The 21,403-nt window shown below is 45.4% G+C and overlaps 1 protein-coding gene across 1 annotated transcript in view; it reads left to right on the forward strand.

The window, feature by feature from the left end:
* ttc16 (tetratricopeptide repeat domain 16) overlaps window positions 1-21,403 on the forward strand; it is a 43,283-nt gene that overhangs the window by 5,044 nt on the left and 16,836 nt on the right. Inside the window, exons 2-5 of the mRNA XM_026188583.1 lie at window positions 9,598-9,703; window positions 12,355-12,497; window positions 14,745-14,820; window positions 15,074-15,176. Coding sequence (XP_026044368.1) covers window positions 9,599-9,703; window positions 12,355-12,497; window positions 14,745-14,820; window positions 15,074-15,176 — 427 coding nt within the window. The 5' untranslated portion in view covers window position 9,598. The remainder of the gene's footprint in view (window positions 1-9,597; window positions 9,704-12,354; window positions 12,498-14,744; window positions 14,821-15,073; window positions 15,177-21,403) is intronic.

Here is a 21,403-nt window from a genome sequence, read left to right on the forward strand (position 1 = left end):
ATACTCCTCCATGACGTTATCCGAATTTTGGGAAGCAATGACGCACTGGGATTTTTCTGCTCACTTATGTGTCATTGCACTTTTTATGTCAAAAGTATGCAGTTTACATCTAAATTGCATTTACCATTAACTCTAATTTTCTGGGTTCAAATATTGGAGAAGCATTATCCTGTTAACTCTTATGAGTTAGCTGTAAAGTGCGCCACAATTGTCATAAGTTGTGTTTGCTTTCTTGTGAAAAAAACACAATATTTGCAAAACTTTCCAGACTCAGCAGAGAAAATGAACTGTTAATCGCACATTTGGTGCTTCAAGACACTGAAATCTGAATGTCTCCTGATGGCCAGACTGGCACCTTTCATGGCAGTTTGCTGTGTGAGAATGAATTTTAAATTACCAAGACAAGTTCCACTGCAGCCCACAGCACTGATGACTTCAGACAATGGGAACATGATATCAGTATTTCTGATACTCCTTCATCTGCTTCCTAGAGCAGATGAAAGAGTATCAGAAATACCAGGCTCCAATTTGCTACCGAAAAAAAATCTTTTTATATAGTACCCACAGATATTGGAGCGAGCTCCAACAATCACACAGTCCAATACGAACTGACGACAGGCAATAATGGCAAAGAAATAGATCAGGAATGATACAAGGGGAGAAAAAGTGCTCATTGCATCATGGGAAGTCCACCAGTAGGCTGAGCCTATATAAGTACTATGCAAAAACTAATTTTGATACGGTATGTGTAGATGCAAAACAGAGTCAATTACAATGAGCTTGCCTGCCAATATTCAGTATGACCACCTTTATTCTTCAACACAGCCTGAACTCTATTAGGCTCGTTAAGCAGTCTTCAGGAATACTTCTCCAGGATTCTTGAAGGACATTCAAAACTCGTCTTTGGATGTTTGTTTCCTTCTGTTCCATTCTCTGTTAAGATGATCTCACACGGCTTCAATAATGTTGGGATCTGGGCTCTGGAGAGGCCAAACCATGACTGCTAGGATTCCACTTCGGGGTTTTTTTCTGTCTCAGTATGACTTTGCAGGATTGGTAGCGTGTTTGGGATCATGCTGAAAAATGGAGCTGGATGATATTGCATGGTGGACCAAAATCTGATGGTACTTTTCTCTGTTCATAATTCCATCAATTTTGACAAAATCCCCAAAACTAAAGGTAACCTCAAACTATGACAGAGCCTTTTTGATGTATGCTCAATCGTCCAGGTAAGGAAATATCTAAAAAGTAGATTCTGTTCATCTGGACTTAGTATTTTCAGTTGGGCGACACGTTTTCACCACCCATCCATAGCAGAGCCTGCACTGTGTTTTACAGATGACAGGGACCTTCACTTTTCATGCATACTGATGACTGGATTGCAGGATTTTTGTCCTATTTATTAAGGACGTGACTTTCAGATACTGTTTACCTGCTAAAGCTAGCTTTTGCTTTTTTAGGCCTGCCTCCACTGATCCAGTTTCCTCACATTTTTTAAGGACACACTATGCCAAGTTTGAACTCGACACTGGTTCATCCCTTGAGTTAGGTGTCTTCACGGGTCAGTGTTAAGAGTCTACTCTGATGTTCAGAAACAAGAACTGGGCTGACAAAGAGTGCAAACAATGTCCAAAAACAACTTTGTAAAACCTTCAGAAAGCCTGGAGAACCATTGCTCAAGAACCGAAATATAAAGAAAAGAGGGGTGACTTAAGGCATTTGCACAGCACTGTAGTAGAATACCTAAAGGATACTTCAAGGTCATCTGATCCTAACTATAAGCATTATCAAAAAAGAAAGTTTGAAATCTAATCCTAAAAGTAGAGAGGGAGATTGTTGGGCGAGTTTGACAGGCTCATTCGGTATTTCAGAAGACAGCGTTATCATTTATGGAAGATCATAGACAGAGTCCTCCTAAAGCCAGTGTGTAACATATATCTCATTGGTATTAACCCTTTAAAACCAGTCGGAGCGGGCACGGTCCGTTTTGCGCAACTACTTTTAAATCCCTTAGAACTGCAACCACGTAAGCTAGCGCAATAATTTTTTTTGCATATGAAACCGGAGGAGTTGTACTTACATCTTATGCCATCAGCTGTTTGTAACACTTCCTACGTTAGAATAGACGTCAGCGTGAATTATCGCGTGTCCGCCATTACCTGCCTGAAACCGGAAGTGACGTCATTTTCGCGAAAATGTAGTTTTTTACCATCAGGGCCTCATGAGCCTAAGTTATGTTTGACTTTCTGACTTTCTGTGTCGTTTCTGGGATGCTTAGAACTAAAATTGCACTGCTGGAAATAGTTTATTTTGATGCATATTCTGCTTTTTTGCAAATTTGCACTATAATATTTATTTTCGTTTTTCCTGCAGTGTATAAAAATTGGTGTATTTCAAAAAGAAAACTATGAAGACACTCAAAATACATTTCCTGTGGTGGGAAACTATTTTGTGCAACTTTTTTGTATTCACAGTTTTGAGGGATAAGCCTCTTACATTTCTCTAACTAGAAATATATGTTAAAAACACAAACGATTTTCAATTCTTTTGTAGTTTATTGCACTTTCTTGCAATTTATGTAATTACTATGCACTTAATGCATACATATTATTAAAATTTGGGCTATAATGGTTGTATTGATGTATAGCAACTTGAAATGCTCCCAAAAATGGCACTACAACATGTAAAAATATAATATAAGCTCTGGCGGACTTGGTTCTATGGTAGGTCTTAAAGGGTTAACAGAAGAATAGCTTTCAAACACAATGTAAACAATACGTAGTAAATTATTCGGTTATTTTCTGTCCAACTGCATAACTGTATCCATCTCCATTACATGTGGCCACCAGAGACTGGAAAGCATCCAATATTAGATAATAAAAATCAAGTATTGGTCTGATATATTGTTTGATATGTCAGACCGGTCTTATTCAGTCCAACCTCTCAGGGGACAGACAGACTACTGCTGTCTGTCTATCTGCTGAGGCTGCCAGTGCTACATAAACAAAACGGCAAGGCGAGGGGCCCCAGGGGGCCTTCAGGGTGGGGACGGCTCAGGGGTGAGGGAGGGAGAGTCAGAGAGGATGAGGGACTGTTTACTTTTGTCTTATGCCTGGCCGCCTGGGAAACGACAGCGGAGGAAAGAAGGAAAGAGGAAGACTGTGTCTGGATTGTGTGTGTGTGTGTGTGTGTGTGTGTGTGTGTTTATTTCACTCCAGGTAGAAGGTATTCCTTCTACCAGGACCAGATGTGTTTAGTTATAATAGTGCCTATGACTTATGATGCAGTTTACAGTGTATTTAAACTGGATTTTAGGGTAACATTTCTGCACGTAATATACTTGTAGTAAGGACCAAGAAAGATACAAAAAAGAGGATACTGTCGCTAATGAAACCTTCGTGAATACATTTGTAACTTTTGCACACGACTGTATCACGAAGAATTACAGAAACATTAAATCTTCTAACAGTGAGTGATAATATTTTTTAAGCGTTTTTGAGTCGCGGAGCATCGACTACCAATACATGGTGTTTTAGACGGCTGGGCAGGTGTGAGGAGGAGCAGACAGATCAATAAGTAAAAACATCAATGCCTTATTGTTATTTAATCGAAATGATTTGGGGAATGAACAGCCTCTTTGTCAGTTGTGCAATGCCTGGAGACCTTAAGGCTGTCCTCCCTCCTGTGTAAACGTCACACTCTGTCCGTGCTGGCGTAGTCTTCCAGATCAACCTCAGCTAATAGAAACATCTGGGCCTAGTCTAGGCTACTTTTGACACTGAGAGCTCAATTATTAGACTGGCAAATGTTGTGGCCCAGACGTCATTAGGTGGGGCCTGCGGTGATATAACACGTACCTGTGGCTAAGTTAAATCTGCCAAACTCTTCCTAATTCAACACTGTCTGTTAAGCCCAGATGTGGCTCATCGAAAACTGTGGGCCACACTTGGAAACTTCGGAAAAGGAGTTGAAATTATTTCCTCAACAAGTGTCAGATATGGCTAATAGCTCACACCATGATAATTACAATAGCAGACCATCCAAAGTAGCACCAACTTTTGACATGTTGGCGAGTTCACTTTCTCAAAAGAGCAATTAGGGTTAAAATTAAAATACACTTGGGTGTAGGTTAATATCATTGTGCAAATATGCGTAAGCAGCAAAGAAGGAGATTTGGAGAAAGTGATTGACTGTGTGTGTTTGAGCGCGTACATTTATGCCATGATGTCTGCATACCTGTACGTGCACAATACTCAGTGTGCATGTGTCTAAGTGTGTGTGTACAGAGTCACGAACTGGCTGAGTGTATGCACATGTGTGGCTGTGTCTGACTGTATGTGTGTTTGGCAGCTGGCCGGGCTCCAGCTGCGTCTGGTTGGATAATGAAGTCCAGGTGCTGCTGTGCCTGCTTTAAGACACCTGTCACCAATATTTAGTGCCAGAGAAAGCCAGACTGCAAACAGGGGCGAGACGAGCTGCTTGCTTATTTTAACAAGGCTGCCTAACTGGACCTGAGGAGACAGGATGTACTATGAGATCTTTCCTAGAAGCTCAATGTGTATATGAACGTATACGTCTGCATATGCGTCTCCGGAGCTCATTTAACTCCGTCTGCTACTGTGGATTCACATTGGTTCCCTGAAATTTAGCCTCAAAAGAAACAAGATTTTCAGGATTACAAAATTCAAAATAAATTAACATATATTTGCATCATTTGTTAAATATAATTTTAGGATTTTAAACTAAGGGAGAGAAAACATTTAATTTCAGCAGGAATTTGAACATTGTATCGCTTGCAGACTCGTACATACAATTGTTTGCTTAAAAAACATATTTTTTGTGGAGAGAAGCACTAGAACCCATCAAACATTTATATTTTATACATTTGTATTTTTCAGCTGGAAACACAGCCTAGGCTTAAGAAAGTGTGGTTTTAACTAAATCAGTTGTAATAGTTACGCCAATTCTGGACTGGATATAAATTTCCAATGGCTAGTCAGTATGATGGTGGTCTCGTCCTTTTGCCTTCAATGACCAGCAATCTCCACCTCACTTTTTTGCAGCTGAATATGAATGAGAACTACAGTGTCTTGCAAAAGTATTCGGCCCCCTTGAACTTTCCCACATTTTGTCACATCACAGCCACAAACATGAATCAATTTTATTGGAATTCCATGTGAAAGACCAACACAAAGTGGTGTACACGTGAGAAGTGGAACGAAAATCATACATGATTCCAAACATTTTTTACAAATAAATAACTGAAAAGTGGGGTGTGCGTAATTATTCAGCCCCCTGAGTCAATACTTTGTAGAACCACCTGTGGCTGCAATTACAGCTGCCAGTCTTTTAGGGTATGTCTCTACCAGCTTTGCACATCTAGCGACTGAAATTCTTGCCCATTCTTCTTTGCAAAACAGCTCCAGCCCAGTCAGATTAGATGGACAGCGTTTGTGAACAGCAGTTTTCAGATCCAACCTACTCTTGGTTGGGAATACGTTTCTGTTCAGTCGAGGAAGGTGTTGTTTACAAATGAGGAAAGAGTGCAACAGGACAGACTAACAGATGGATAGAGCCAAAAGTGGTGCGAATGCTGTGCCGGTCTGGTAGTGAGGAGATCCCTGAGCGGAAAGTGAAGCTGTTGACTTACTCTGCGACATATATTCCTACCCTCACTTCCCCACTGGAGCTGAGGTCATTTACCAAAAAGGGGAGATCTTGCACAGAAGAGGCACAAATGAGTTTCCTCTGTAGTGTGGGTGGACTCTGTGGGTGGAATTTAGTGATTCAGGACTAGTTCAGAATAGAGCTGCTGCTCCTCTACAAGTGAAGGATGTGGTTTGGGCACTTCATTTGGTCTGTCTCTTGAACACCTCTTAGGTGAGGTATTTCAGGCAGTACTTGATTGTTCTGGTACGTAGCAGGTAGGTGTTTGTGTTTTATACTTGGTAACAATGTTGCTAGCCTAACCCAACATGGTGATTGCGTCACAATTGACAAGTCAAAACAACATAACAAACAAATCAAATGTTATGGTGACTGTGGTTATTGATGTTTTTATCTCTACACACACCCTCTCATGGACGGTCTTTATCCTTCAAGCTCAAGTCCTCTATCAGAGGCCTGGGAGATTGAGGGTCCTGCGCATCACATGTTCCTCAGTGTGTGCTCTTTTGGACAGATATCTCAGATGTTGCTCCACAGATCTGCTGGAGACACTTGCTAAGTTTGGCACTTGTGGGCTGGGCTGGCCCCAACTGGGACCACTGTTACCTTTACCCTCCTCCTGGTGTAGCTACATCTATCAGTGTGGCCGTTTTCCTCTGCTTGTCCACCACTGCTCGGTTAGCCAACAGTTTGTTGTCTGTCTGTGGAAGTCCAACAGGATCTTAGTTCAGTCATTCTTAACCACCCTAAGGAATGTGTCCCATTTTGACATGGAGACTTACAGGCCACACACGGCACACATGTTCCTGTATACTATGCCAGCCACTTGGTTATGGAGTTTTATGCCTTGCATTTGTCCAGGAACTGGTAGGATTTCTCAATGTCAGCCACTTCTTGTATCTGGCAGTGGTACATGCCATGCATGGACCTGCTGATGCTGTTCCCAGCTACTTGTAGCAGTCCTTGATATCTGCAATTTTCCCTTCTGGTAGTTCAATCTCCTGAGTTCTGATTACCTTCCCTCTCTTTGTTATCATCCAGCTACACTTCTCCAATCCGAATGAAATTCCGATGTCATTGCTTTATGTCCAAGTGATGTTGATGAGTAAATCGATGTCTCATTCACTCTTGGCATGCAGCTTGATGTCATCCATGTAGAGGAGGTAGCTGATGATTGCTCTATTCCATAGTCTGTATCTGTAGCCAGTCTTGTTAATGATCTCACTGAGGGGGTTCAGAGTTTTGGAGAAGAGCAGTGGGGACAGAGCATTTCCTTGGTAGATCCCACACTACATGGTGACTTGTGCTATAGATTTGAAGTTGTCTAGTGTTGTACGCAACATCCCCATTGAATTCCTGATGAAGGCTCTTAGGGTAATGTTGATCTTGTATAGCTCTAGGCATTCCAGGGTCAATGTGTGGGCTCACTAGGTGGTGTGCCTAGTGAGCCTAGTCTTGCAATCTTGAGCGACTGTTCTGTCTACCAGTAGCTGGTGTTTTGGCTGATAGATGGATGGAACTGGTCCCTTCTGGGGATCCTTGGTGATCTGGACTGTCCGGCCTTCTGTTAGCCATTCCAAGTGTCTCTCGTTGATTAGTAACTGGTTTATTTATGTGGCCAGACGCTTATGGAGTACAGTCAGCTTCTTCAGCCAGTGGGCGTGAATCATGTCGGGGCCTGGTGCTGTCCAGCTGCTTTGCAGTTTCCAAGGCCTCAGGTATGGGCAGCTTGCTGAACCCCTTTCTTCATTGCACCTTTCTGCAGCTTACTCACTAATGTAACTATCCTTCCTCCAAATTCTCCTGTATCTTTTCTTGTGAAAAATGTAGCTAATGGATGATAGTCTACAAATAAAATGTATCTGCTCTTGAATCAGCACTACAGTTTGGTATGATAAAAGTAATCGGCAAACAGTGCTAAGTTAAAGGTATGTGGCTGCAATGTTCGAATGAACAAAAGAAAACTGGGATATGTTGCAGGAATTAATTTCTGTGCATTGAAACGGGAGCATTTACCTCTTCTGTGTCCCTTTCAACAATTAAGTATTGACTCTTACACTCCTCAAACTCATATATACAACTGCAGAGTCCTTTGAGTACCCTCCTTTTCCTGTATGTCTGTACATGTTTATGTTAGCCTCTACATACAGACATCTACATTTCCTTATAGTCTGAACAGCTGAACAAAGACCTACCTGTGTAAAGTCCTAGGAAACTTACCTTCATCCTTCCAGCACATCGAGACTTGTTTAAGTTTTACGTTGGCCTCTGTGCTGTCCAACTCCCGTCTCCAACACCTGTGGCCCTCAACAGCCTGTCTGTGCCACTCTCCACCTGCCAACGCTAGTCTCCACAGACTGCCAACACATTTGGATACCTACAGCTGGTACACCAAAACCAGCGTGCATTATCTGAGAAAATGCTCTTTGCTTGCCATTGTTTTGTCTGCATTTGTCTGATGTGCTCGGAAACCTGACTGTGCATAATGTACTGGATTATTCAAAGCAGACTTCACCTGAATCAGATGATCTTTTAGATACTTTAATGCAATTAAGAAAATAATGGCAGTTAACCTTTAACTCTGTTCAGTTTATTAAAAAATGAGTCCTATAGAAATTATAGAAAGTTATGAAAACAGCCTGAAACATCTTGAGAAAGATGACAGCACAGGTTAATCCTGTCCTCTCCAGTGGTAAGAATCATCTTGCGTAATGCTCTAATTGAAACTAAATAATCATGAAGTAATTAAAAAAACTGATGGGATTTTTTTGTAGCTGTTTTATGTTAAAAAAATCAAATCTAACTCTTTCAGGTCTTGAGGCCGATGAATGATTTGTGGCTTTTGATGATCCCCCTTTGTCTTTTGCGTGACGTCTTGTTTTTATGTTACACTAAAATACGAATATGTGTTCCTCTTGAAGTGTGTTAATCTCTTGGCTGGATATCGCAACGGTAATTTTTCTCTACAGTGGAAACAATCCCGTGATCATCCTTCACTGCTGATCTATGTTTGCATCCAGGCAGTTTTGTATTACAGAGGTCATTCTAGAATTACTGATTTGACCTCGCTCAATGTAACTCTCCGATGAATTTGTTTCTTATTAATGTTTTGCTTTTGCTTTTTTGTGCTACTAAAGGAAAAGATTTTATTTGCACTGAGATCACCTTTGCAAATGCAACATTTTAAATCAACTCCAGGACCTTTTACCTCCGTAGCTGCTTCATTATGTAACCGTATTTCTTGAATTGGCATAAATATTTCTAATCATCAAATAGGACTGCCACAATGAAATCTTTGCAAGATCTTCACTTTTTAAAATAGGATTGACAGAATATTTCAGTGCCAATGGTGCTCTTCTGCACATTGTTGCGTGTCTATTGTGTATCTGCTGTTTGACACCACTCCCGTAATTGCTCCAGTGCTCTCTTGAATCTTGGACAGATATCTCAGAAATCAGCAATTATGTGATTTCTTGTAAAACACCCTCCACTCTCTGCAAAGGTAAAAGACAGCAGCAGCACTTATGTTCAGCTAAACAACTACAGATGTGAGAGGTGAGGGCTTTCACTGCAGAGTCAGAAAGGAAATATTATGACCACAAATGTGTCCCACTTCAAACCCTTCTGAGAGTCTGGAAGCTGAGAAGCCTCAATTTAGAGTGAAAAAACACCCACATGTCTCAGCATCCAAAGCTCGCCTAAGTGGTTGGCCACAAGAAGTCATTAGCGGTCATCAGATTTCCCTTCAAACTCTTCCACCTTTGTTAAACACACATCTCTGGCTGCTTCCATTCAGAGACAGGTTTTTACCCAAATACCCTTCATTAATCACAGCATCAGGGCTGCTGTCTCATAAACCTCAAGATATTTTTGTTGACATTTAAAACTTATTTTTATTTCTTTTATCCTTTCCTCTCTCTCATTCATCAGGATGAGGGTGTGGTCATGGGAACAGTGTGGGGAGACAGGCGTGGTTCTGCTGGGCTTCCTGACGCTGACGATGTGTTTGGGAAACCTGTCCACCAGGGGGCTGCAGGTACACAGCAAACAGGAAAACACTCTTCCTCTGTTACAGGGAAACATACACTCCGACAAACTGAAGCACATTTTGTCTAGCAAGAACTTTAGGACTCTCGGAGATGGATGAGGCGTAGTCCTAGACCAAAGAGGACTATGTTTATACTGTCTGCCTCTGCTGCAGTGACTGAGTGAGCACTGTAACACTGCATATGAAGGCAAGATTGTCAGTAATCCAAAGCTGTAGAACTACAACTAGTAAATGTTCAGTCTTCAGAAACATTACTTATACTTCAATGGGAATAAACATCACTGTACTGAATGCTCATGTCTTGATGTGGTAACTAAAACCTGTTAAAACAGGTAAAAATTATTTTATGTGTTGTATCTGGTGCTTTAGAACCTTCAACATGTGCTGAACAATAAGCCTGACACATAGGAAGCAAAATCAGTTTGAGGATGAATAATGGATGATCATATGATATCTCTAAGGGAGATGAGAAAATAGAACTTTTAGTTGGCGAATTTGTGTTTATACAAAGTAGAAACCTCGTGGGCAGAAATTAAGCTGACGTAGAAGTGTCAAAAACTGCATTACCCACAGTGGCCACTTGAGGGTGGCTCAAATACAAGTCAGTCACTGTAGATGTCTACGTTAAAACGAAAAACTTTGCAGCACTGAAATGCATGTTTCGAGTCAGGTACAAAGAACAGCTTTGATCTCGATGACTTTTAGCTTAATAAAAATTATACAGGGGTGAATTTGAAAAAAATCTAAATCTTGAGATTTCGGCTTTGATTGAGACAGGCAGCTGTAGCCTAACCTCCTCTAATAAGAGTCACTAAACAGGACATGCTATGTGGTGCAGACTGTCCAGTAAGTTTCTCCTAATTTTGAATATAGCTTGTTAATCAAGCTTTCTGGGGTGAACTGACAACTCCAGCCTCTGTCCAAATATGGTAACTTTGGGCTCCAAGAAACAACATAGCAACTATGTTGAAAGAGGGAAAGAGGCTTCAAAATGACCACAGTGGCCAGGTCCACCTATGGCGTGTACTTCATATTTGACATAATTCATTACAGAACAAAGCTTACGCTTTTCATTATAGTATGAGCTTTTTGCAACTCCTAAAGAAACTACATTAGTAAGTACATAGAATTAGCCTTTAAAATATGATATTGGGGTTTAAAAAAAAATTATGAACTGACAATTTGAATGATCGGATTTCTGATAAACAATATTCCTCCCCAGAAATAAAGGCACTAAAAGTAAAACCATGACATCGTGTTTAAACTGAAAGCCACTGAAAACAGTCTTTATGACCAGTTAAGTTAATGTAGGCTCATGTGCACCATATACATGCTATATATCCACTGTACATGAACCATTGCTATCAGTCATGAGTAGTCACATTAAACAAGCCTGGTGTCAGAGGTAGCGTACTGTAAAATGCCATGTTCAAACTAAATTGATCTTAATAGGATGGCCAGACTGAGAAATATCACTTCTTTCTCTGAGAGCGAAAATTAAAGAGTGACAGAATGCACCAACAAAGCAAAACAAATCAATTTAAACCAACTGAGCTGAAACTAAAAGACATAAAAGTCTAAAATACCAAATGCTCAGTAATTTAAGCAGTTTGGTGAACGGCCGTAAAACTGATCTGTCAGCCCACCGATCAATGACTCCTCTCAGCTCCCTCTACTCTAACTCTTGCCCATCTCCCATTCTCTCACATATGCTGAGTGTCTGGTATTTCCAGTGTCTCTCACTCTCTCTCTCTCTCTCTCTCTCTCTCTCCCACAGCTGCTCCATCTCACACCTTTTCAAGGTGCTCAGTGCACATTCCAGCGGTCACTCTGATAAATCTGTCTGAATAAAAGGCGACACAGCCACCGGCCTCAGTTAATGCTGCTGGTGCACATCAGGAATGTGTGAAATGCTGAATGTCTTCACGAGCCAAAGCCTCAGCACAAAACACTCTGACGATCATTTAGCGTGATTCTGCTCGACTGTGACGCACGCTGTTGTGCTAACTCTGTTTTTATACCACTAGCATTAATGCTATGACAGCTGCTAATGCTGCTTCTGCTTTTTCTGCCACTTTTGCTTGTGTCAATATTCCACAGCGAGTGCTAGCACTAGTGGCAGATGCCCAGAATATCAAAAGGTTTAGCAAATTATTAGCCCATTAGCCTACAGTGAAGTTTACTTGATCATGTCAGTTTTAGAGTACAATCAGGAATTTGCAATTCTGAGCTAAATGCAACAAATGAAATGCCCCCTTTTATGGATTGAAATTTGCATGTTTTAAATAAATTTGATAATGTGACTTCCTGTGCTGCAAAGAAAGTTTGATCAAATATTTACAAATTCGAAAGTTTACAGTTAGAGAAGATATGAGTATATAGTAGTAAATGGGAGATGAGGTTATTCTCCTGCTAGGCCAAGTTCATCAAGGCTACAATCCATCTTTGGTTCACTGGAGAGGAACCCAAATGGCACTGAGGAAGACCTCGGCCAGCTGCTTTATAAAACAGTTTTTAAAATAAAAACCATATGGCATCTTTAAGAGTATTAACACGAAACAAAGGCACTACTACATTGGCTGGTTAAGCAGTGTTAAGTAGTAAAGTTTGTGTGTGTGTGTGTGCGTGTGTGTGTGTAGGAGGACGGAGTGGCCTCCAACAGTCTGGAGGAGCAGCTCGAGGTGACCACGTACTGGTGGGGGGAATGGGCCAAGTGGACAGCATGCACTCGTACCTGTGGAGGAGGAGTGATGTCACAGGAGCGTCACTGCCTCAAACAGAGGTCAGTCAGTCTGCACCAGACGACAAGCTAAAATATCCCAGAAATGGACACATCTCCAACCCTGTTTAATACTGTTCATGGTATTTTACATACAGTCAGCAGTTAAAGTGGGATTTGGCCTAAGATCACCGCAGAGGGGAAAATTACTTGCCTCCAATAAACTTCCAAATTTTTCTACTGTGAGCTCCAGTTGATTTTTCTTTGTAGGCAGACTGTCCTATAAGGTGCTCTTTGTGACTGTAAAGCTGACTGGTCTAAGGAGCTTGGAAAGAAAAGCGTCTGGACTTCTTTAAATTGCTCGAAGACATTTCACCTCTCATCTGAGAAGCTTGTTCAGATGAAGCTTGTTCAGAGTGGGAGCGTCCCCTCTGAACAAGCTTCATCTGAAGAGGGACAAAGGACCCCCTGATGATCCTCTACCTAATCACATGAGCCAAGGTGCGAAAACTGGTGTAGGTTACAATCAGCCAAGGTTTTGGGTGAGCTCATTGTGAAACCTGGACCCACCCTATCATGTGATTTCCTGAGGTCAGATGGCCCAGGATGTGAGTGGGCGTTAAGGCGTCTGGGAAGGGATCTCAAAACTGGATTATAGATGGCAGACAGTTGGTGTCGTAAACCACCGCCTCTTTTCAAAGATGGTCGCTCACAGTGGACATAAATGGCTTCTTTCACTCCTCTTTCAAACCATCTGTCTTCTCTGTCCAAAATATGAACACTGGCATCCTCGAAAGAGTGACCTTTGTCCTTTAGATGCAGATGGACTGCCGAGTCTTGTCCTGTGGAGGTGGCTCTTCTATGTTGTGCCATGCGTTTATGAAGTGGCTGTTTGGTCTCTCCAATGTAGAGGTCTGGGCATTCCTCGCTACACTGTACAGCATACACCACATTGTTAAGTTTGTGTTTTGGAGTTTTGTCTTTGGGATGAACCAGTTTTTGTGTGAGTGTGTTGCTGGGTCTGAAATGCACCGGGATGTCGTGCTTGGAGAAGACTCGCCTGAGTTTTTCTGATACACCGGCTACATAGAGGATGACAATGTTGTTGCGCTTGTTTTTCTATTCCTCCCTAGCTGGTGTCTGATCTTCTTTTCTGTGCCTCTTTGCTGACTTGATGAAATTCCAATTAGCCCAATCGTAATTGGGCTTTCATCAAATCAGCAAAGATGCACATGAAGCAAAGATGCAGATCAACTTATTTTTAGACTCTCGTGTTTTAATGGCAGTAACAGGAAAGCATTAAAGTACATATTCATGCAGAAACATTAATAGTAATGTGTGGCAGTTGTGCATGTTCTAATTCAATGAGCTCACAGTAAAATGTAGGAAATTTGAGAAGAGGAAACAGAAACTATAACTTCTGGCTGAAAATGCCTCCTTCGTGCCAGAGGTGAGAGGCGAATGGCCAGACTGCTTTGAAGTGATAGGAAGGCAACAGTAACTCAACACAACAAAGCTATGAAGAAGAGCATATCTGAATGCACACTTGTTGTACCTTGAAGCAGATGAGCTACAGTAACAGAGGACCACACCAGGTGCCACTCCTGTCAGCTAAAACCAGGAAACTAGAAAAACGTTCACTTTTTTGAGCGCTTGGGTGAGAATTTGGCACAACCAACACAGAAGCATTCAACCATCCTGCCTTCTTGTTAGTAGTAAGTCAGATTTCTAGTGGTGGTTCAGTTATGTGGGGGATATTTTGTTCCCCTTAATATCAACTAAGCATCATTTAAAATCTTATAGTCTGAATATTGTTGCTGATAACTTGCCATGTCACAAAGCTCAAATCATCTCAAACTGCTTTCCTGAACAGGAGAATGTGCTTACTGTACTCAAATGACTTCCAGAGTCACCAGATCTCACTCCAATAGAGCACATTTGAACATTTGAGATGTGGCGCAATGAAACATTCACATCTTGGATCTGCTCTCAACAAATATGAAGCTATTCTTTGATGCTAACATGTCAATATGGGCCAAAATCTCTTCCCCACCAAGGTGTACCCAATGAAGTGTATATACTCCAATAAAAGACCTACATAGGTTCATATTGAGTAGAACCTGACAGTCAACAGTTTCAATGCTACCTACTATATAGTCTCTCAGTTTAGAGTGATAAGTTTGGGGTGAAATGTATTTATGCTTAGCTAACAGACATGAACAATGCTGATATATTTCTACTGTGTTTTCTACTCAGTATGATTTTTATTGCCTTATTTTTTTTCATTCAATGTTTGTTTTCGGTCCAAAGAAAGAAAGCTGCTGCTGGGAAGGACAACATGACCTGTACGGGAACTGCTAAGAAATATTATCTCTGCAACACCAAAGTGAGTCACACACTTCCAGTTCATTTTTGTCTCACACCTTTATTAAAACAAACACGGTGGATTTGACTGGCTGACTGAACAGGATGGCTGTCATGGAGCTGGGTGGAGTTCCCAACAGTGTACTCTCAGAAACCACCTCTGCACAAATAAAGGCTTAACAAGAATTTATTTGTATAGCATACCGTAAAACCACATATTAACAAGTGTGAAACAAACCTCTTTAAATGGTCTGTGTTGTGTCTCTTCTCTGCAGGAATGTCCTCCCACTGGGAGGAGCTTCAGAGAGGAGCAATGTTGGTCCTTTAACTCACAACGTTATAATGGGAGGAACTATCAGTGGAAACCTCTATATCCCGGTAATAACACCAAGAAAAAACCTTGACAGCCTCTCTTTAAATAGTGCAGTGATGAGGGAATTCTTCTCTATGACCTGCTAGTCTTCAACACAACCAGAAACCAAAGTAACAAACTTTGTATATCTTCTGATAAAGTGGTTTTAACTGCATATAAAAGATGGACTTGGCCTCTTTGATTTTGATGTGCTGATAGTGGATGACCAGGTCAAGTGCTAAGGCATTAGTCAATGCTATCGTTGTTAGTGCATTTATAGACTGCTTGGGAGCGTCACACAGACACTGGCCAATTAGTGCTACGAAGCATTTTAATGAACAAAATCACAGAATTTCTTAAGTGAAACTGCAGCACATCTGAAAATTCATCACACCAGCCATGAAAATGCTCCTGAAAGAGCGGTCAAGAGTTCCAACTCTGATCAGTTACTGTAGCTGAGGTGGGACCAGCAGACACTGAAAAAGACGTGACATTACCGCAGTTGGCATCCTGGTGTTCCCTTTCAGTCGATTCACTCGGTACAACACATAAGTATGGGATATCACGCCCTCGCGTGTCCTGGCTGAAGAAACCTTTATTCACGCCTTTACGGCAGATGACGTGTGATGACACGCGCAAGGCCCCGCCCGCACATATAGCCGCTGCCATCACCGTCATCCCTCAGTTCTTACGCTCTTCACCTCGCTGAGAACACCTCTGCTGAGTTGGGCTAGCTAGCTACTGCTAGTTAGCTCCGTTGTCTGCCAACTTGAACCTAGCTTAACTGCCCCTGTTGGTGTTAGCCTCCACCGCCCAGCTGGTGCGTAGGCTGCCCGCGGAGCGCTATTTTCAAGTTTTTCTTGTGCAGCGTTTCGCTTTGCGTTTTGGGAATGGACTCCAAACCGAAGCGAGCAAAGCAGAAATCTTCTGTTCGCCCCTGTCCTCAGGGATGTGGTTTCTCTTTGCACGACAGCGACCAGCACGATGCCTGCCCTGTCTGCCTGGGGATCGTCCACGCTAGGAGAGCGTTGACGGAGCCCGAAGCTTGTGCGTTTTGTCGCCAGCTCCGACGCTCGACCCTGGAAAGACGGGTGACGTTTGTGGAAAGAGTGCTGGGACGCTCGGCTGTCGCACGGCATGACCCTCTTCTTTCCGAGTCTGGAGCCCCGGCTTCGTCCGAGTCCGAAGACGAAAATTTTCAGGTCGATGTCCCCGCGATTAGCTGGGCTGACCACATGGAATACGTTGACGGGTTAGCCGATGACGGACCGGAACCATGCAGGAGCGCTGACGGGCTTCAGCCTGGGTTGAAGCCCGCCAGCGCTCCCCAGGAAGACGATGACGTGCTGGACATCGGCCTGGACATCCATGGTTTGTCGGAGGATGAGCAGGAGAGCTCATTGTCGACCCAATATGCCGCCGCTGCTGCGCCGGTCGGCCACGATGACACCTCTCTTTTCTCCCTGTTTCGCCGTGCCGCTGAGAAGCTGCAGGTGGACTGGCCCTCTCCTCCACCAGCTCGGAAGCCGTCGCGGTTTGCGGGTTTTTTCCTTCCACCGGAGCCCGCAACGGCCAAAAACTGCCTCCCCATGTTCCCAGACTTTCTCTGCGAGCTAACAGCGTCATGGGACAAACCTCTGTCTACCCGCGTCACTGTGCCCGGCTATGGACAGTACATGGAATTGGACGGCGCCGAGGGAGCTGGTTTAGCTAACCCACCCCCTATGGAGCCGTCTCTGGCTGCTTATCTGGCCCCGTCCCATAACCATGGTGTCGGTGGCCCCGCAACTCTGCCGTCCAAGCACTGCAGATTCTCGGCCTCGCAGCTGGAGAAGATTTATCGGGCTCAGGCCGGCACCGCTCGAGCCATGAGCTCCGTCACCATGCTCCAGACGTACCAAGCAATGTGCCTGGCGGAGCTTGGATCGCTGGTTCCGGAGGACAGCCCGCTGTCACCTCTTCTTAACGAGGTTAGAGTCACCACGGATTACATCCTCCGTGCGTCTCGCTGTGCAGCGCTCTCCCTGGGCAGAGGGATGGCTTCGACAGTGGTGGCGCAGAGGCACCTGTGGCTGACCCTCTCCGACGTCCCTGATAGAGACAGAGCTGTGTATCTGGACGCACCAGTGTCTGCGGCTGGGTTATTCGGACATTCACTTGAAGCCATTCAGGCTAGATTCGATCTGAGGAAGAAGCAGACGGAAGCTCTGCGCGACATCATCCCCAGACGCCAGCCCCAGCCCAAGCCCACTGCTAGCTCTCACAGGCCCGCCGCTCCTCTGACAGCTGGCAAGAGACCGGCGCCCACTGCTGGAGTGGGAGGGCCGCCGGCGGGAGCACGTACTCCGGCCCGAGCTCCACGCCAGTCGGCCTGGGGCAAAGGCCCTCCCCCGGGCCCCCGACGGGACCCGACGCCCAGGAGGAAGAAGCCTCAGCCCTCCTAGCTGTGATTGCGAGTGGGGAAGGGATCCGGCAGCAGGGAGACGCTGCTCTTACCCCTCTGTTGCCGCACAAGAGGTGCCGCTTAAGTTCTGTTCAGGTTGTCAGCCCCAGAAGGCGCTGCACTTCCCTATCGCGGTCTCCCAAGCACATAACCCCTGCACACGGTTCAGATGTGTTGAATGTTCAAGCGGCCACATCGAGTGTTCCCGCTGTTTTTCATTGTTATGCCCCGGAAAAGGTGCACCCAACAAAATGTATAAATGTACATGTTCCCATGTTGCAATCAATAAAGAGTGTTGTTTACTCTCAAACAATCTCAAATGCTCAACCTGCAGGCGAAATGAGCCAGGTCAGGCAGGGGATGCAGTCCCCTGCAGACACACTGGGGGGCGACGGCGCCCCGCCGTCAGTGCTGCAGGCCAGCCGGCTGGCTGCTCACTTCCCTCAGTGGCGCGCTTGCGCCCCCTCTCCGTGGGTGCTGCAAACCGTTGCCATGGGTTACCGGTTGCAGTTCCGGGTCAAGCCGCCTCGTTTCCAAAGAGTCGTGAACACGATTGTCAACCCCGAGGCAGCCTTGGTACTCAGAGAGGAAATACAGGCGCTATTACAGAAGAGAGCAATACGGGTGGTCCCCGCTTCGGAGACGGACAAAGGTTGGTACAGCCGTTATTTTGTCATTCCGAAGAAAGGGGGAGGGCTTCGTCCCATCCTCGACCTGCGAGTCTTGAACACGTACCTGCGAACGTACAGGTTCAGGATGCTAACACTCAGACAGCTCCTGAGTGCAGTCGGCCCGGGAGATTGGTTTGCGACAATCGATCTAACAGATGCTTATTTTCATGTCGCTATACACCCGAAACACAGGCAGTTTCTGAGGTTTGCATTCGAGGGCGTAGCCTACGAATACCTAGTGCTGCCGTTCGGGCTGTCGCTCGCTCCCCGCACCTTTACGAAATGTGCCGAGGCAGCGCTAGCGCCCCTCAGGAAGAGGGGCATCCGCATCTTGGCCTACCTGGACGACTGGGCTCTCGTGGCTTGCTCCAGAGAACAGGCGGAGACGCAGCTGTCGCGGGTTCTGTCACACATTCAGACACTGGGGTTCTCTGTGAACTTTCAGAAGAGCTCGCTAATCCCAGGTCAACAGATCGCTTTTCTCGGTCTGGAAATATGCTCTCTTTCCAGCCGCGCACGGTTGTCAGAGCACAGAGTGGCCGCGTTTCATCGCTGCCTCGCTCAATTTCAGCTGGGACGCAGACTGCGTTTCCAGACGATATTGCGCTTGTTGGGCATGATGGCATCTATGATCGCCGTAGTGCCGCTTGGGCTGTTGAAAATGAGAGCGTTTCAACGCTGGACTCTCTCTCACCGTTTGTGTGCTTCGCGTCACCTCCGGAGGAGGCTGCCGGTGACTGCGTCTTGCATGCTAGCTCTCCGTCCTTGGAGGGAGCCCGGGCTACTGCACCAGGGCTCTCGGATTGGGAGGGTGTTGTTTCGCAAGGTGGTGTCCACAGATGCTTCCCTAAGTGGGTGGGGAGCGCTGTGCGAGGGTGCGTCAGTGAGAGGGATCTGGTCCGCGGCTCAGCGCCAGCTGCACATCAACCACTTAGAGCTGTTAGCAGTGTTCTTAGCTCTAAAGCGTTTCCGTCCAGTCCTGCAGGGCCAGCATGTCTTAGTCAGGACGGACAATTCAACAGTGGTGTCTTATATAAACAGGCAGGGAGGAACACGCTCTCTTCCCCTGTTGCAGCTGTCTCGCTCTCTGCTGTTATGGTGCAGTGTTCATTTTCTGACTCTAAGAGCCACCCATGTCCCGGGCCACCTGAACCTGGGGCCGGACCTTCTCTCCAGGGGGGTCCTCTGGTGAGAGAATGGAGGTTACACCCTTCAATAGTGGCTCAGATTTGGGATCTATTTGGCGAGGCGCAAATAGATCTTTTTGCTTCCAGGGTGAATGCTCACTGCCCCCTGTACTTCTCCATAATCGACCACGATGCACCCTTGGGCTTGGACGCGCTAGCGCACCAATGGCCAGACGTGCTCCTGTATGCATTTCCCCCAGTGGAAATGATATCTCCAATTCTGGAGAGGGTGCGTCGGCATTCCCTCTCTCTGATCCTGGTGGCCCCTTGGTGGCCCGCGAAGTCGTGGTATGCAGAAATAATCAGCCTGCTTGCAGCAAGTCCTTGGCAGCTTCCTCTCCGCAGGGATCTCCTCTCTCAGGCGGGGGGGGAAGTGTTTCATCCGCGCCCGGATCTGTGGCACCTTCATGCTTACCTGCTGAGAGGTTAAACTTGGTTGCTAAGGGTCTGCCACCTAGTGTGGTAGCGACGATTCAGAGCGCCAGGGCCTCGTCTACTAGAGGCTTGTACGCTTACAAATGGCGAGCCTTCGAGCGATGGTGCCAGGACCGCCACACTCTCCCATTTCAGTGCTCTATTGTGGATGTTTTGACATTCCTGCAGGAGCTGTTGGATAAAGGCCTTTCGTTTTCGACGATCAAGGTTTATTTAGCGGCTATATCTGCTTGTCATATCGGTTTTGACGGGGTGACACCAGGTGCGCATCCCCTCGCCGTGCGTTTTCTGAAAGGGGTTCGCCGGCTGAGGCCCGTGCTTAAGTCCAGTGTCCCGGCTTGGGACTTGTCTTTGGTGCTGGAGGCCCTTTGTGGCCCTCCGTTTGAACCCGTTGAGTCGGTAGATATGAAACTTCTTTCGTATAAGACCGCATTACTTCTCGCTTTGGCCTCGGCGAAGCGAGTGGGGGACCTTCATGCGCTGTCTGTGCATCCTGCCTGCACACAGTTTTCTCCTGATGGCCGCAAGGTCGTATTGCGTCCGAATGCCGCCTATCTTCCCAAGGTCATGCCTGCATCTTATAGTTCAATGGAGTTTGAGTTGCTGAGCTTTTGCTCCCCTCCTTTTGAATCTGAGGAGCAGAGGAGGGTGCATTCTCTTTGTCCGGTGCGTGCGCTACGCACCTACATTGAGCGCACTCGGGATGTGCGTTTGTGTGACCAGTTGTTTGTCTGCTTCGCTAATCCGAATAGGGGTAGAGCTCTGTCCAGACAGAGGCTGTCCCACTGGATTGTAGAAGCTATCTCGCTGGCATACAGCACCGGAGGTTTTGCGTTGCCCCACGGGGTGGGAGCTCATTCCACCAGGGGGATGGCGACCTCATGGGCTCTTTTTAGAGGGGTGCCTGTGGCTGATATTTGTGCAGCGGCTAATTGGGCGTCGCCGCACACTTTTGTGCGGTTTTATCGGTTGGACGTTACAGCCCCTTCGGTGGCTCATGCTGTCCTTTCTGCTGGGTCTACCACTCACTAAGGATGTGGTGGTCCCGTTCCGGTTCGGTGGCTGCTCTGCGGGGCGTGTATATAGGTCCCATACTTATGTGTTGTACCGAGTGAATCGACTGAAAGGGAACGATTAGTTATGTCTATAACTTCTGTTCCCTGAAGGAGAGGAACGAGGTACAACACAGGGTGGCCCCACTGAGCAGTTGGCTCGGTGAAGAGCGGCTATCGAACTGAGGGATGACGGTGATGGCAGCGGCTATATGTGCGGGCGGGGCCTTGCGCGTGTCATCACACGTCATCTGCCGTAAAGGCGTGAATAAAGGTTTCTTCAGCCAGGACACGCGAGGGCGTGATATCCCATACTTATGTGTTGTACCTCGTTCCTCTCCTTCAGGGAACAGAAGTTATAGACATAACTAATCGTTTTGAACCTGGATGTGATTTAGGGGTGGAGCATACTGAAACTTAGAATGACCAAGATTTATAAAATGGACTTGATGTTTTATTCATACG

This window comes from Astatotilapia calliptera, chromosome 12 (assembly GCF_900246225.1).
Source record: "Astatotilapia calliptera chromosome 12, fAstCal1.2, whole genome shotgun sequence".
NCBI classification, from domain to species: Eukaryota; Metazoa; Chordata; class Actinopteri; order Cichliformes; family Cichlidae; genus Astatotilapia; species Astatotilapia calliptera.